Source organism: Lactuca sativa, chromosome 8 (genome assembly GCF_002870075.4).
Source record: "Lactuca sativa cultivar Salinas chromosome 8, Lsat_Salinas_v11, whole genome shotgun sequence".
NCBI lineage: Eukaryota > Viridiplantae > Streptophyta > Magnoliopsida > Asterales > Asteraceae > Lactuca > Lactuca sativa.
The window spans coordinates 314,176,603-314,191,539 of NC_056630.2; the positions used below are offsets into that span (position 1 = coordinate 314,176,603).

The 14,937-nt window shown below is 42.2% G+C and overlaps 1 protein-coding gene across 1 annotated transcript; it reads right to left on the reverse strand.

Annotated features, from left to right (window-relative positions):
• Positions 1 to 12,112: 12,112 nt before the first annotated feature.
• On the reverse strand, positions 12,113 to 12,562 carry LOC111908275 (uncharacterized). Its single transcript, XM_023904103.1, has one exon. The coding sequence runs from the start codon at positions 12,560 to 12,562 to the stop codon at positions 12,113 to 12,115; it is 450 nt and encodes a 149-aa protein (XP_023759871.1).
• Between the last annotated feature and the right edge of the window lie 2,375 nt (positions 12,563 to 14,937).

The window sequence follows — 14,937 nt, forward strand, 5'->3', positions numbered from 1 at the left end:
AACACCGGGGCTTCGCATAACCTTTGGCGAAGTGTCTCAAAGGAGGCCTGCTGCTCGGGGCCCCATGAAAAAGCAACACCCTTTCGGGTCAACCTGGTGAGTTGCACTGCGATTTTAGAGAAATCCTTGATAAATCTCCGATAATACCCTGCCAACCCTAGGAAACTCCTGATCTCGGAGGGTGAACTCGGCACCTCCCAACTCATCACCGCCTCAACTTTGGCCGGGTCGACCAATATCCCTTCCTGGTTAACGAGATGTCCTAAGAACTGGACCTCCCGCAACCAGAAATCACACTTGGAGAATTTGGCATAAAGCCTCTCCGATCTCAGAACTCCGAGAACCTCTCTCAAATGCTCCTCATCATGCTCTCCAGATCTCGAATATACCAGAATGTCGTCGATAAATACAATCATCGACCGATCCAGCATCGGCCTGCACACTCGGTTCATCAGATCCATGAACACTGCCGGGGCATTGGTGAGCCCAAAAGGCATCACCACAAACTCGTAATGCGCATAACGCGTCCTGAACGCTGTCTTCTGGACGTCCTCATCTCGCACCCTCACCTGATGATATCCAGACCTCAAATCGATCTTGGAGAACCAAGACGCTCCCTGCAACTGGTCGAATAGATCGTCGATCCTCGGCAATGGGTAACGGTTCTTGACCGTCAGCTTGTTCAACTCCCGGTAATCAATGCACATCCGGTGTGAACCATCATTCTTCTTGACGAACAGGATAGGCGCTCCCCACGGCGAGCTGCTCGGCCGAATAAACCCTTTCCCAGTAACTCCTGAAGCTGCGAGGATAACTCTTGCATCTCTGGAGGTGCAAGGCGATAAGGCACCTTAGCGATAGGCGCGGCCCCCAGAACCAAATCGATACTGAACTCCACTTGCCTCACAGAAGGCACACCTGGCAAATCCTCAGGAAATACATCAGGGAACTCACGCACTATCGGAACCTCCTCAACATACCTCGGTCTCTCGGAATCCACCCGCGTATCCATCACATACGCCACAAAACCCTTACAGCCCTGCTTTAGACACTGCTTTGCCCTAGCGGCCGAACAAAACGCTGATCCCGAACGTGTACCCTTGCCGTACACCGTAAGAACTCCCCCACTAGGGTCTCGTATGGTCACCAGCTGTCGCTCGTAGTCGATAACCGCACCGAATCTGCTCAACCAGTCCATGCCCACAATGCCACAAACATCACCCATCGCAATAGGAACCAGATCAATCGGGAACTCAACACCGAAAATCTTGACTACGCACCCTCGGAGAACCTCTGTGGCATATATCACCCTCTTGTCAGCTATGGAAACTCTCAGAGGCTGACTCAACGCCTCACGACTAACACTGATATGCTGACTAAAAGCCAAAGATACAAAAGACTGACTCGCACCCGAGTCAAATAACACCAAGGCAGGTACAAAATTCACAAGAAAAGTACCTACGCATAACATAATATAAGCATAACATCACAACATCAAAATAAATACACGAAAGAATACATACCATCCACGACATCGGGTGCTGCGTGGACCTCCTCCGCGGTCAACTGAAAAGCTCTCCCTCGTGGTCTCGGCGCCTCAGCCTTCACTGGCCGACTCTCGGTAGCTCTGATGGAGGCAGGGGCAGATCCCTGAGGTGCTCCCTGAGATGATCCTCGCAATTGCGGACACTCTGCCTTCCGGTGTCCGGTCTGGTTGCAGTGAAAACACACCACAAACCCCTTGCGGCAGTCCTTGGCCATGTGCCCCTCCTTGCCACACTTGTAGCAAGATCCCGCTCTATAGACTCCATCATGACCCTTGCCACACTTCCCACAAGTGCGGCCCTTCTGGCTCCCTGGTTTGGGATCAGCGAGCTTGGCCCGCTTGGCTGCCGGTTGAGACTGTGCCGGTCGCCGATCCCTCCCCTGATACTCCACCTCCTCCCTGGCCTGAGTCTCTAGCTGAATCTCCCTCTTCCGGGCATTTTCCTGAAGCCTGGCAAATGACTGATACGAGGAGTTTGCCACGAACTCCCGAATGTCCCGCCTCAAGATACTCAAATATCGGCTCATACGTGCCTGCTCCGTGGACACGTGCTTAGGGCAGAACATCATCCTCTCATGGAACATCCTGGTAATCACCGTAACAGACTCAGTACCCTGCTTGAGGGTCAGAAACTCCTGGGCCAAACGCTCCCTCCCCACCTGGGGAATGTACTCATCTCGGAACATGGCAGTGAACCTCTCCCAGGTCACTGCCGCAAGCTCGGCAGGCGTAAAGTGCGCCGTCACAAACTTCCACCAGTCCTTCGCTCCCAAGCGAAACTGGTTCAGCGCGAACCGGACCTTCAAATGCTCAGGAGTTGAGCAAGTGAAGAAACACCCCTCTATGTCAGAAATCCATCTCATAGCCGCCACCGGGTCCTGGGTCCCATCAAACTCTGGTGGTTTTGTGTTGCTGAACTCTCGGAACAGCAACGCATCACCACCCTGCGGCCTTGCGGCAGCAATAGCTGCGGTAGCCGCTGCAACAACAGCCTCAGAAATAGCGGCATAACGCTCGTCGAAGGTCTCAATCAACGTGGTCTTAATAGACCTGAACATCTCTGGTATCTCTGCCCTGATGGCCGCAGCCACCTCCTCATGGATGATCCGGCGGATCTCCTCATCACTAGTCTTACTGCTCTCAGGCATCAGACGTGTCCTCACCATGATCTACCTCTGAAATACAACATACGATAATTTAGAATCCATTCGAGCATACTCACACTCGACAACTCATCCCTCCTTGATCCTTGGTATTCCAAAGATTCCTACTTGGGCTGTACACCGCTTCGGTGCTTTCAATAGTACGAGCCCAATACTACTGTCCGCACCATATCAGAATACACCCCAAGTCCTCCTCTTCGGATCCCAAATTCCAAGTACTGTAACACCGAAAATTTCAAACAATTTTTCATTTAAAAATAACGTTTAATTCTTAGAAACACTTGTTTAAAATCTCATTCATAATTGGATTACAAAACATAACTCCATTTTCACTTGTATAGAAAACCAGGATCCTCAAACATGACTCTTTCTTTGGTGTGTACAATCAAGTCGGTGCCGTCCCGTGATACTGAAAGAAACCTGCAACACAACATAAAACAAAACACTGTAAGCACGAAGCTTAGTGAGTTCCCTAAAATACCACACACAACACACATTAGCCACTCGAGGCTATAATTCTGTGGGTCCGTGGACCCTGCTCTGTGAACCCTCTGGTTCTAACTCTGTGAACCTTCCGGTTCTAACTCTAGGAACCCTCTGGTCCCAGCTCTGAAAACATGCACAGCATAGATCACATAGAAATAATGCAGTACAACACATAATATACATAGCATACAAATACTCTGTCACATAACTCTGGTTACCTACTCAAGGTAAAGTATATAAAGAAGACTCACCTAGCAAGTAGAAAGCAGATATCCCCACACTTAAATCTCGAACTTGCCACCGCCTAACAGGTAAGGCAAATACTCTCATGAATATAACTCTCGAGACTAGAATCAATGCTCTCATGGCACCCTCTTAAGGGTAAAAGACTATTTTACCCCTCTCTTGGCCCAAAGGCCACATTCTTGACCAAACCCTAAAAGTCAACGGTCAACCCTTGGTCAAAATCAAGTCCTTAGTCAAAGTCAACCCCTGACTGACCCTACTCGCCGAGTCAACCCTATGACTCGCCGAGTTCCCATAATCAGAACTTCAATCGATCCGCGACCTAACTCGCCGAGTCACCCCGAGACTCGCCGAGTTCAACAACTCTAAGTCCACTCGCACACAACTCACCGAGTCATCCCTTGACTCGCCGATTCTCAACTCGACCAGAAGATATTGGGACTTTTCGACAAGACTCGCCGAGTCCAACAACTGACTTGCCGAGTCTAAGGCTATCTTCAACCTACTCACCGAGTTGTTCATACAACTTGCCGAGTTCCAGACCATCTTCATCCAACTCGCCGAGTTGTTCTTCCAACTCGTCGAGTTCGAGCTCATCTTCAAGCAACTCGTCGAGTACACCCATGTGACTCGCCGAGTACCACCGGTCTGAATCCATTCAGAAGCATTCCAGGCCATGCAATTGCTCCAAAACATAGATCTAGCCTCCTACCACTCATCCATCACGTAAAGTGGCAAACTTTACGTGAATCCAAAGAGTTCTAGGCCATTTGCACATTGGGCTAGGGTTTGGGGACATGATGGCTCCACAAAACAGTCCAACACAGGGACTTTCATGCTCTCTGATCCTTCTCCATTCCAGATCTGAGGTAGCAACCTCAAATCTAACCTCTAAACTTCCAATTACATCCATAGACAAGTTCCCAAAATTCCCAAAATGAAGAAACAACATAACAACAGCCCAAGAACGAGATATTACCTCCAAGAGATGCCCCAACTGCAATGTAATTCGAACCCAAGCAAAGCCCCTTGCTCCAAGCCTTCAATCTCCCAATATTCCTTCAACAATTACTTCTCTAAGCTCCAATCCACTCAATAATGGTGCTTCTCCGCGATTTAGGGTTTTCTGGGGCTCAAGGGGTGATAAGGAGGCTGGGAGGAAAACATAATGTTCTTTATATAGGGCTCAACCCCGAGAATTAGGGTTTTCTCCAATCGGCGCCTACTCGCCGAGTCCTCCTCACTGACTCGCCGAGTCGGCTACTTAGCACGCGACCCAGTCGCGACTCTACTCGCCGAGTCCATCCATGGACTCGTCGAGTCACTCTTTCACAACTTACTCTTTTAGCCCTTCAAACTCTGCTCATCCTCGGAAGTACCACCGAACTCTGCTCTACTCTTGATATTTCGCATAATATAAAAACATATTCATTTAATTTTTCATAAAACATCAGTGTTTGAAACTCCAATCAATGTCATACAATGAATCCCAAGATCACATATCATAAAAATCCCATGTGTGTGTACTGATCAAGCCGGCGCCTTCCCACAGTCATCACTAGTACCTGAAACAATAAACACCAACACTGTAAGCACAAAGCTTAGTGAGTTCCCCAAAATACCACACATAACACATATTAGCCACTCGAGGCTATAACTCTGTGGGTCCGTAGACCCTACTCTGTGAACCCTCTGGTTCTAACTCTGGGAACCTTCCGGTTCCAACTCTATAAGCATGCACAACATAAATCACATAGAAATAATGTAGTACAACACATAACATACATATAGCATACAAATACTCTGTCACATAACTCTGATTACCTACTCAAGGTAAAGTATAGTGAGAAGACTCACCTCGTGTATCTCGATAACTCGCGAATCCCGGAAATCACTCGCGCTCGATCCTCCGAGCTATAATCCTCCTATAACATCATATACCTCTAATTAGCACTTTCACATCTAAAGTTGACTACCCCTATCAAGTCAACACTGGTCAACGGTCAACGGTCAACTTTGACCGGACTCGGCGAGTGCACTAGAGCGACTCGGCGAGTCTATACGTCTTCACTGACTCCCTAGGATCCTCTCTTGACACGTCGAGTACTTCCCTTACTCGACGAGTTCCACCTGGCATGAATCACGGGGCCACCACGACTCAACTCGCCGAGTCTCAAGAACAACTCGGCGAGTTCCAGCTTGACTCAATTCACCTGTCAACCCTCTCTGACTCTCACTGACTCACTGAGTCAACCCTTAACTCGGTAAGACCACTTGCTGAGTGGTTGTGGACAATCTTCATGCTACTCGCCGAGTCTGTTCTTCGGACTCGGCGAGTCTAAGCCATGCATGCACTCAAACTCACTCCTGAGGTCAGATCCGTTCCAGTAACTCATAGATCCAGTCCCTCCAAGCACATTCATCACGTAAAGTTACAATCTTGGCTACCATGCATCGCCTACAAGGCTTCTTTTGGTGAAATGACATCTAAAATGGTAACCTAAGTCCACAACTCAAAAGGAAAGGCATAAAGCAGAGCATTTGGGACTCTCTAGACCTACTAATGTCCAGATCTAGGTACCAATTCCCCATGGGACCTCTCACACTCCAATTACAAGGTAAACAAGGCATGAAGAAACCCTAGATTTTACCATATCAATAAAAACACGAGAATAAGCTCTGAATATTACCTCAAATAGCCTCCTCTGTCGAAATAAAAGTAGATCCAAGCTCCCCAACTCTCCTAGCTTGGCCTTCCTCTTCCCTTCTTGTAAACACACAGAAGGATGGTGAATAATGGCCTCTTTTCTCACTCACAAGGACTCACAGATGCTCTGGTGCTCTCAAGGTCGAAGGTAGGCGCAATGAAGGGTTATAAGGTCCTTTAAATAGGGCTTAGGGTCGGGAAATTAGGGTTTCATTAAACAGCATGGACTCGCCGAGTCCGGACGCGAACCCGCGTCCAAATCCGCGATCCTACTCGGCGAGTCTAGGCTCCAACTCGCCGAGTCTCCTCACAATTTACCAAAAATAAATAAATGAATAATACCTGGGAATCCGGGCTGTTACAATCACTTTATTAGACATCGAGTAGAAGAAGGACAACTCATAGTGAAGAGGATATCATCAGAAGATAACCCAGCAGATCCGCTTACGAAGGGACTTAGTAGGGTTAAGCACTTGCAGCATGCTAGGAGTATTGGGCTGAAGGATGATATTAGTATAGATTACATAGTAGTAGAAACGTGTAATAGATAAATGTAATTAATATTTGATGATTAAATAAAAGATTATTATTTGTGAGTAATGTTACTGTCTTATGTTAATTGTTTAACTATTGTTTCATTTTTGCATGTTTTGACTTCCAGAATAATTGAGTTTATTATGAATAATTGAATTATTCAAATTATCCACAATCGTTCATATGTTGAAATTAGGTATGAATGAATATTGTCATGAATTGGTGTGTAGATTGTCTAAATGGTATTAGACATCGCAAAAGGTTGCTGCAACGTTCATGAGTGCTTATGAACTAGTTTTGAGCATTGGAACAAACCCGTGCTTGCTGGAATCACCTTATGGAATGTGATAGAAAGGGTGATCGCAAGACGATAATATCATATGGTCTTAAAACCAAGATATATGGTTTGTTATTTGTTAATTGGTTGTACATTGATAATGCGAAACCGCATCAGTAACTTGATGTTATAAAACGCATTGTTAATGAATAAGTAAATGCATATAAGTCGAAGTTTACCTGTTACTTTTTACCTCAAGAGGGTAAAAGCGATATCTCGGCCCCTCGATGATTTGTTTTGACTTATGTGCCGGGCCCGGTCAGAACTAAATTGATGTGTTCGATTAAGTTCTATGTCGAATAAATCAGAGATCGAGAAACCAAATGCTAGACTAATTGTTCCATAGAATTGTCAGCATGATATCTAACAGAGGACTATACGATCCCTTATCTAAAGGACAAGATTGATTAGATCAGAGTTTGACAACGTCTTTGAGAGCTACGATTGCAAACCGGATTATACTTGTGCATATAGTTACTAGAATTATCTAAGTGGGAGACTGTTGGAATAGTGTCTAAAGCTACAACTATATTAGGCAAGTATTTGACCCGGTTGTGCATGGTCCTTTTGGGTTGCCTTCACCATAGCAACTTCACAGGATGATTTATTATGAGAGAATAAATATTATTAATATATTATGAGAATAATATAAAGTATAATAATATTATTATTTGATTAATATAAGTCATAAACTAATTAGGAATTAATTTGGTGACTTAAAGAGATTAATTAAATAAAGGGGTATAAACTGTTAATTGTTTGATAGTTGCACTTTGGGCTATATATCCTTTATGGATAAGGGGTGGACGATTTCTAGGGCTAAGGATAGCCATAAAATCGTCCAAGGCTTATTATGAAAGGGATTTGGATTGGTTAGGGCTTAAGTTATCCAATTAGGGTTTAAGGGTGAAACCCTAGGAGCCTTGCAAGTATAAATAGACCCTTAGGGTCAAGAGAAATCGACACTTGTGCTTAGAGAAGAAACCCTGGCCGAATTTCTCTTCCCTCCTCTCTCTTAAATCATCCTCCTTGCTAGTTGGTGTTTGTAAGCCATTAGAGGAGTGACAATTGTGACTCTAAAGCCTCAAGGACAAGAAGATCAAGCAAGCGTTTCAAGGTAAACTTCTAATCTTTGATTTCATATTGTTATTATTGTATATTAGCTATTAGAAGTCTTGGATTCAATGTATGTTCAATTAGAGAAACCTAGATCCAAGCATTAGGGTTGCATGTGCACATAGGAATGTTCATATGGCCAAAACCCATCAACCTTCACCCATCGTAATATCACATCCTTCATCCAAGACAGAGGTTTCAAAAGAAGTCCATGTCAAGGATAAAGTTATAGTCATATCAAAGACAAGTATTCAAGCTCTTCCAGAAGAAGTCAAAACAAAGAACTATGAATATGGACAACGTTCCCAATGTCATGAACTCTATAGTACATATGACTCATCTCATAAACATGTCCTAAAAGGAAAACTCTATAAAATAAAGAAACCGAAGTTGAACAACTTTGATGTCTTTTCACCAAAGGATGAGGTAAAAAATGCATTGAAAGAGGAAATTAGATCTCGCATAGAGACTAGGAATAGTGAGTCCTGTCCTATTGTCCCTACCAAAAAGAGATAAAAATATTCAGGAACAAGAAGGTTTTTTATATGACATCCCCATTTTCACGGCCAGAAAAGGCCGATTTGTTTATGCTTTGTTTGAAAATCAGAGTAATCATTTAAAGAAAACTGCTGCGGAATTTGTTCCCAAAATATGATAAAGATTTATCAAAGCATTTCCATAGAAATGTATTTCATTAAAAAGATTCAGGATGTCATGTTCGATATAGACCAAAAGCATAAACAGAAAAAAATAGACCTTACAACAGTTATTTATAACTACTGGCCTATAATCCAAAATCTCTCGTTATGCCAGCCAACTTATGCTCTCGTTCCATAACCTGTAATACAAAGAAAACTGCGCGGGTCAGGCTTGGGAGCCTGGTGAGCATATAGGGTTTTCAACCCGCACTATTATATCATATATGTGTGTGTATATACATACATATATATATATATATATATATATATATATATATATATATATATATATATATATATATATATATATATATATATATATATTAGAACTCACAAACTTATACAATTTCACCATACAAAACAAATCTTATCCCACGACATCAATCCTCACAATGACACGATCTAATCTCTCGTATCAAAATTTATCTGTTTACCTGATCCCTACTCATGGATCTAAAAATAACCTCTTGATCTAATCCATACTCCCTGATCTCACACTAATCTCTTGATCTAATTCACACTCCCGGATCTAAAACCAATCTCCTGATCTAATCCATACTCCTAGATTTAAAATTGTGCATAATCCTTACTCCTGAAATACGGACAATTAACTATGTCTTAATCCATACTCCCAAATTAGTAACAAGTTTATCTCGTTTATTGACAGTATCGTTTTCGAGACCCCTATCGCAATATGTGATAATGGATTTTTAGAGTACACCGGTGAACATCAAGTTCACAACACCTACAAGTTACGAGCCTGCTAATGTTCCACTAGACTGTCTAGAATAGTCCGTGGTTGTCATCCCTACTCTGTTGATTGAACGGGGCCATCGTTTGGGTAAAGGTTTCACTCATTTTTCACCTACCACCCTCACCTCAAGATCTATATCACCTTTTATCTCATTATCCAACTCATTTTTTTATCACACACCAACTATCTCAACTACCCCTGTTCTACCAAACATATTTGTAGATACAAAATACATATACAGTTTAACTCATTTGAAAACTATATAAAACATCCATTCCACACTCATCTCAAATAAACAACAATATATAAACACATAGCATTTTCTCATAGCATATACTTCATATTTTATGTGTTAGAAGAAAGTGACTACACATTCACTCATAACATAGATGTAATACATTCAACCAAACCTTGTATTAAAACCGTGTTTAGAAAAGGGACTATAGACTTACTTGATAAGACGATGATCGGACAACACCTCGTCTCTTAAAATAATATTCTTCGCTGAAACCGAGATGTTTTCTCCAAAACCGGGCTTGACGCGGGCAGAGTTTTGGCTCGAAAACTATTTTTCTCGGGATCTTTGGGGCTTCGGGACTTTCTTCGAGGGTCGGGATGATACCGGGGCTTTGGAGGTATAACTTGCCAACTAAAAGAAAGTTTAATGGAGGGAAAGGATAGAAATGAGCAACCAATTCTGCTGGAATCACATCCTATTTATAGGAGGGGTCTCGCCTACGAACGCAACGCGTTCCCTGAATGAACGCAGCACATTCTTGAACGCAACGCGTTCCTTGGACGAACGCAGCGCGTTCCGCCGTGCGTCATGGCATACGAAATTCAAACTTGACATGCGATGGGACAGGCTCTGGGCTCCGAACACGGGGCGTCCCCCCTTCGGTGTGTGTGCCTCAAAGATCAGAAATTCATATCTTTCGCATACAAGCTCCGTTTTCGATGTTCTTTATATCCACACGAAGGTAGGATTTTGCTTTATAACTCTCGTTTAGACTCCGTCGGCTAATTTTGATTTTAAATTTTATCGTATTATTTTTAGTAGGACGGGACAGGAAAACTTCGTTAGGAATTCACAACTCCTTCATCTGACGTCCGTTTTCGTCTATCTTTTTACCGTTTGACTACTATCAACTAGATCTTTGATTCTCGTTTAGATTGTTTTGGCTAGAAACCACTCGATCTCATATTCGAACTTTGGGCTGCATACCGCTAAATGAAAACTTCGAAAAATCATAACTTCGTCATACGAAGTCAGATTTAGACGTTCTTTTAATGCACACTCTCGGTTTAACATAATATACGACTTTCGTTTAGATCACTAAGGCTAAATATCGTTCTATCGTAAATTCACTATTTACGTCATGCAGTTTCGTACGGGTTCTGTCATGAAACTTGGACATGCCATAACTTCTTCGTTATAACTCGGATTTCAGCGTTCTTTATATGTACGGTAACCTTGTGACATATACTACAACTTGGTTAAGATTATTTATTTTGAATACTCTTCTATCAAAAAGTCATTTTTGACGCTTGTCGTCTCTAAATTGACTAGCCCGGATCTACGGGCTTTACAATTATCTTCCACTTAGGATGATTATGTCCTAGAATCATCAACGAAAATAGGTCTTGTATAATGATTCCATACGTTATTTCTTTTAATCTTAGGTAATAATCGCAATTTCTATGTTTTTTCGAATTAGTACCTAACTCTTGGACTTCTTGACCGTAGGCGATGCTTAATCTTGCATCTCCTCTTCGTACGATGTTAGACGCTCAATCGTAGCCTTTGAGTTACAAAATAAATCCTTATTGAGGACTCTTTCTTCTTCTTAAGATAAGTACTTTCCTTTATCTATTGTAACAGACCAATGGGTCGTGTTCAAATGACCTCTCTTCGTATCAAGCAACGTTTAGACTCAAGTCTCTTTGAGTCAAATTCCAGAATGGAATATACCTTCCCTCATATTCTAATGTGATATAATCATATTTTAGTATGTAGAATATCAAAATTCTTTGTTAATGAGCACGATGCTATCGGTCGCATTGATTTCAATCTTCTGACCTCAGTCGGATGCTACATCGAACTTGGTTCTCTGAACCACGTAACAAACTCATCGTATTCGGACTCAATTTGATATGATCACTAGGGTCGGAATAACAACCATCTTACTAGTCATTACCGAAACAATGGTAATGACATACTTGAATAAAACGGAATCCATTACTAGCTTCTTGGTAACCTTGTGACTTTCCCTGATCCAAGTGCGAGTCCTCTGCTTCCGGTAGTATAGGCCTCTACTACCATTCACACCTACTCATACTCGTCCTAAGTATTGTCTCGCAGTCAACCAAGTCACAATACAAAATCACACAATCATTCAACACATCAGATAACAAAACCAAGGTTTATATTATTTCTTGAAACGATTACACAAAGGTTCAAGTCCACCCTATACTATGCCTCTAACACTTCCTGATACTAGCTATATCCTGATATGAAGTATTCATTATTGATTCCTTGTATTGTCATCTGCTTCGTCAAGGATCATTTGAAATGCTGTTGCCTTTGGCTGTGGCAGCACCTTCGGCCTTGTAGCCCCTTCTCTTCTTGGGCAGTTTTGCTTGAAGTGTCCTTCTTCACCATACTTAAAGCAGGATTCTCTTTTGGTTGTGCATTCACTGGCATAATGACCAGTCTTCCCGCATTTGAAGCAGGTCATCTCTTTAGAGAATTTGCCAATGTGCTTCCTCTTACACTTATCACACCATTTTGCTCCTTCTTTAAACTCCTTCAAATCAGATTTCGAGACTTTTCTCTTCTCATCGGGCCTTGAGGATCCTTCAAACTTTCTTTTCTCGCCCACTTCGTCCCTCTCCAGATTCTTTTCCCTTATCTGGGTCTCGACGTTCTTAGCAGCCCAGATCGCAGTTTCCAAAGTGGTTGCTTGCTTGACCATAGGACCAAAGTCTGTTGGTAATCCACGGGCAAACTTGTTAACCTTGGAGAGTTCAGTTGGAACCAGGTAAGGAACAAGCTTCATCTTCTCCGTAAAACTAATAGCATACTCGGTGACGCTCAATCTTCCCTTTTTCTGATTCTGGAACTCATTGTTGATTTCCAGAAGATCCTGCTCAGACCAGTATTGTATTTTCAGTTGCACTATAAAATTTTCCCAAGACATCTTGCTAGCTTCTCCCTTGGGCATCGAACTAGCTAGTAGCTCCCACCAGCTCAACACTCCAGACTTTAACAGAGGAATCACGTGAGCGGTCTTCTGTCTATTGCTTCACTGGCAACTCTTGAACATTGTCTCCATCTCGGAGATCCAATCCATAACATCCACTGGTGTCGGGCTTCCAAATAGACACAGTGGTTTGGATGCCATGAAGTCGTTGTACTTGCATCCGCGTCCATCATTTCCTCCATCCTGGTTGTTTTGCCTAACAATTGGTGGGTTGGCTTGACCAACAACCCCATTGAAGTTTCCTCCTTCCGACTGCCCTTCATTCAATTCAGGTTGTTCAATCGGCATTGAAATTCCTTCACGATTCTACTGAGGCAGATGTTTAGTTTCCTCCACTTGACGATCCAACATCATTTGAATCATCTCTTATACCCCAACCATTGTCATTGGCTCATGTACTGCTGCTACCATGGCTACTAGATCAACCACAGGTGGTCGATTCCTGTTTTCGTTCACGTTTCCAGCTCCACTTCTAATTCTTGTCATTTTTGATCTACACACAGAATAAGGTGAATTTAGATCTCTATTTTGATAGACGTTAAAATCATCCTTATCACTCCGAAACGTTTACATGCTAGTTCTAATATCGTAGTCATACACTTAGAATCCTAAACACATAAGGTTTCCAGATCCGGTCGGCAACAGACCATAGACTCGAACAAACAATTCCATATATGACAAACATATAGCATTTATCACATAAAAGCTTTTTAGGCATCTTTCCTAAAATATACTAGTGCTCGTGTCAATTTAGGTGTACTACCTAACATATTTTAGACACACTCCTCACGATCATCAATTAGCATTCTAAGTTTAAGTCTAGAAATTTCCTACAAATTCCTAGTTCACTTAAACTAATGCTATGATACCAACTGTGACATCCCCATTTTCACGACCAGATAAGACCGATTTGTTTATGCTTTGTTTGAAAATCAGAGTAATCATTTAAAAAAAACTGATGTGGAATTTGTTCCCAAAATATGATAAAGATTTATCAAAGCATTTCCGTAGAATGTATTTTATTAAAAAGATTCAAGATGTCATGTTCGATAAAGACCAAAAGCATAAACAGAACAAAATAAACCTTACAACATTTATTTATACCTACTGGCCTATAATCCAAAATCTCTCGTTATGCCATCCAACTTATGCTCTCGTGCCATAACCTGTAATACAAAGAAAACTGAGGGGGTCTAGCTTGGGAGCCTAGTGAACATATAGGGTTTTCAACCCACAATGTTATATCATATATGTATATATATTAGAAATCACAAACTTATACAATTTCACCATACAAAACAACTCTTATCCCACCCCGTCGATCCTCACAATGACACGATCTAATCTCTCGTATCAAAATTTACTTCTTTACCTGATCCCTATTCATGGATCTAAAACTAACCTCTTGATCTAATCCATACTCCCGCATCTAAAACTAATCTCCTGATCTAATCCATACTCCCAGATCTAAAACTAATCTCCTGATCTAATCCATACTCCCGGACTTAAAACTGTGCCCAATCCATACTCCCGGACTAGGGACAATTAACTATGTCTTAATCAATACTCCTGGATTAGTAACATGTTCATCTCGTTTATTGATAGTATCGTTTTCGAGACCCCTCTCGCAAGATGTGTCAATGGGTTTTTAGAGTACACCGGTGAACATCAAGTTCACAACACCTACAAGTTACGAGCCTGCTAGTGTTCCACTAGACTGTCCAGAATAGTCCGTGGTTGTCATCCCTACTCTGTTGAATGAACGGGGCCATCATTTTGGTAAAGGGTTCACTTGTTTTTCACCTTCCACCCTCACCTCAAGATCTATATCACCTTTTATCTCATTATCCAACTCATTTTTTATCACACACCAAATATCTCATCTACCCCTGTTCTACCCAACATATTTGTAGATATAAAATACATACACAGTTTAACTCATTTGAAAACAATATAAAACATCCATTCCACACTCATCTCAAATAAGCAACAATATATAAACACATAGCATGTTTCTGATAGCATATACTTCATATTTTATATGTTAGAAGAAAGTGACTACACATTCACTCATAACATAGATGAAT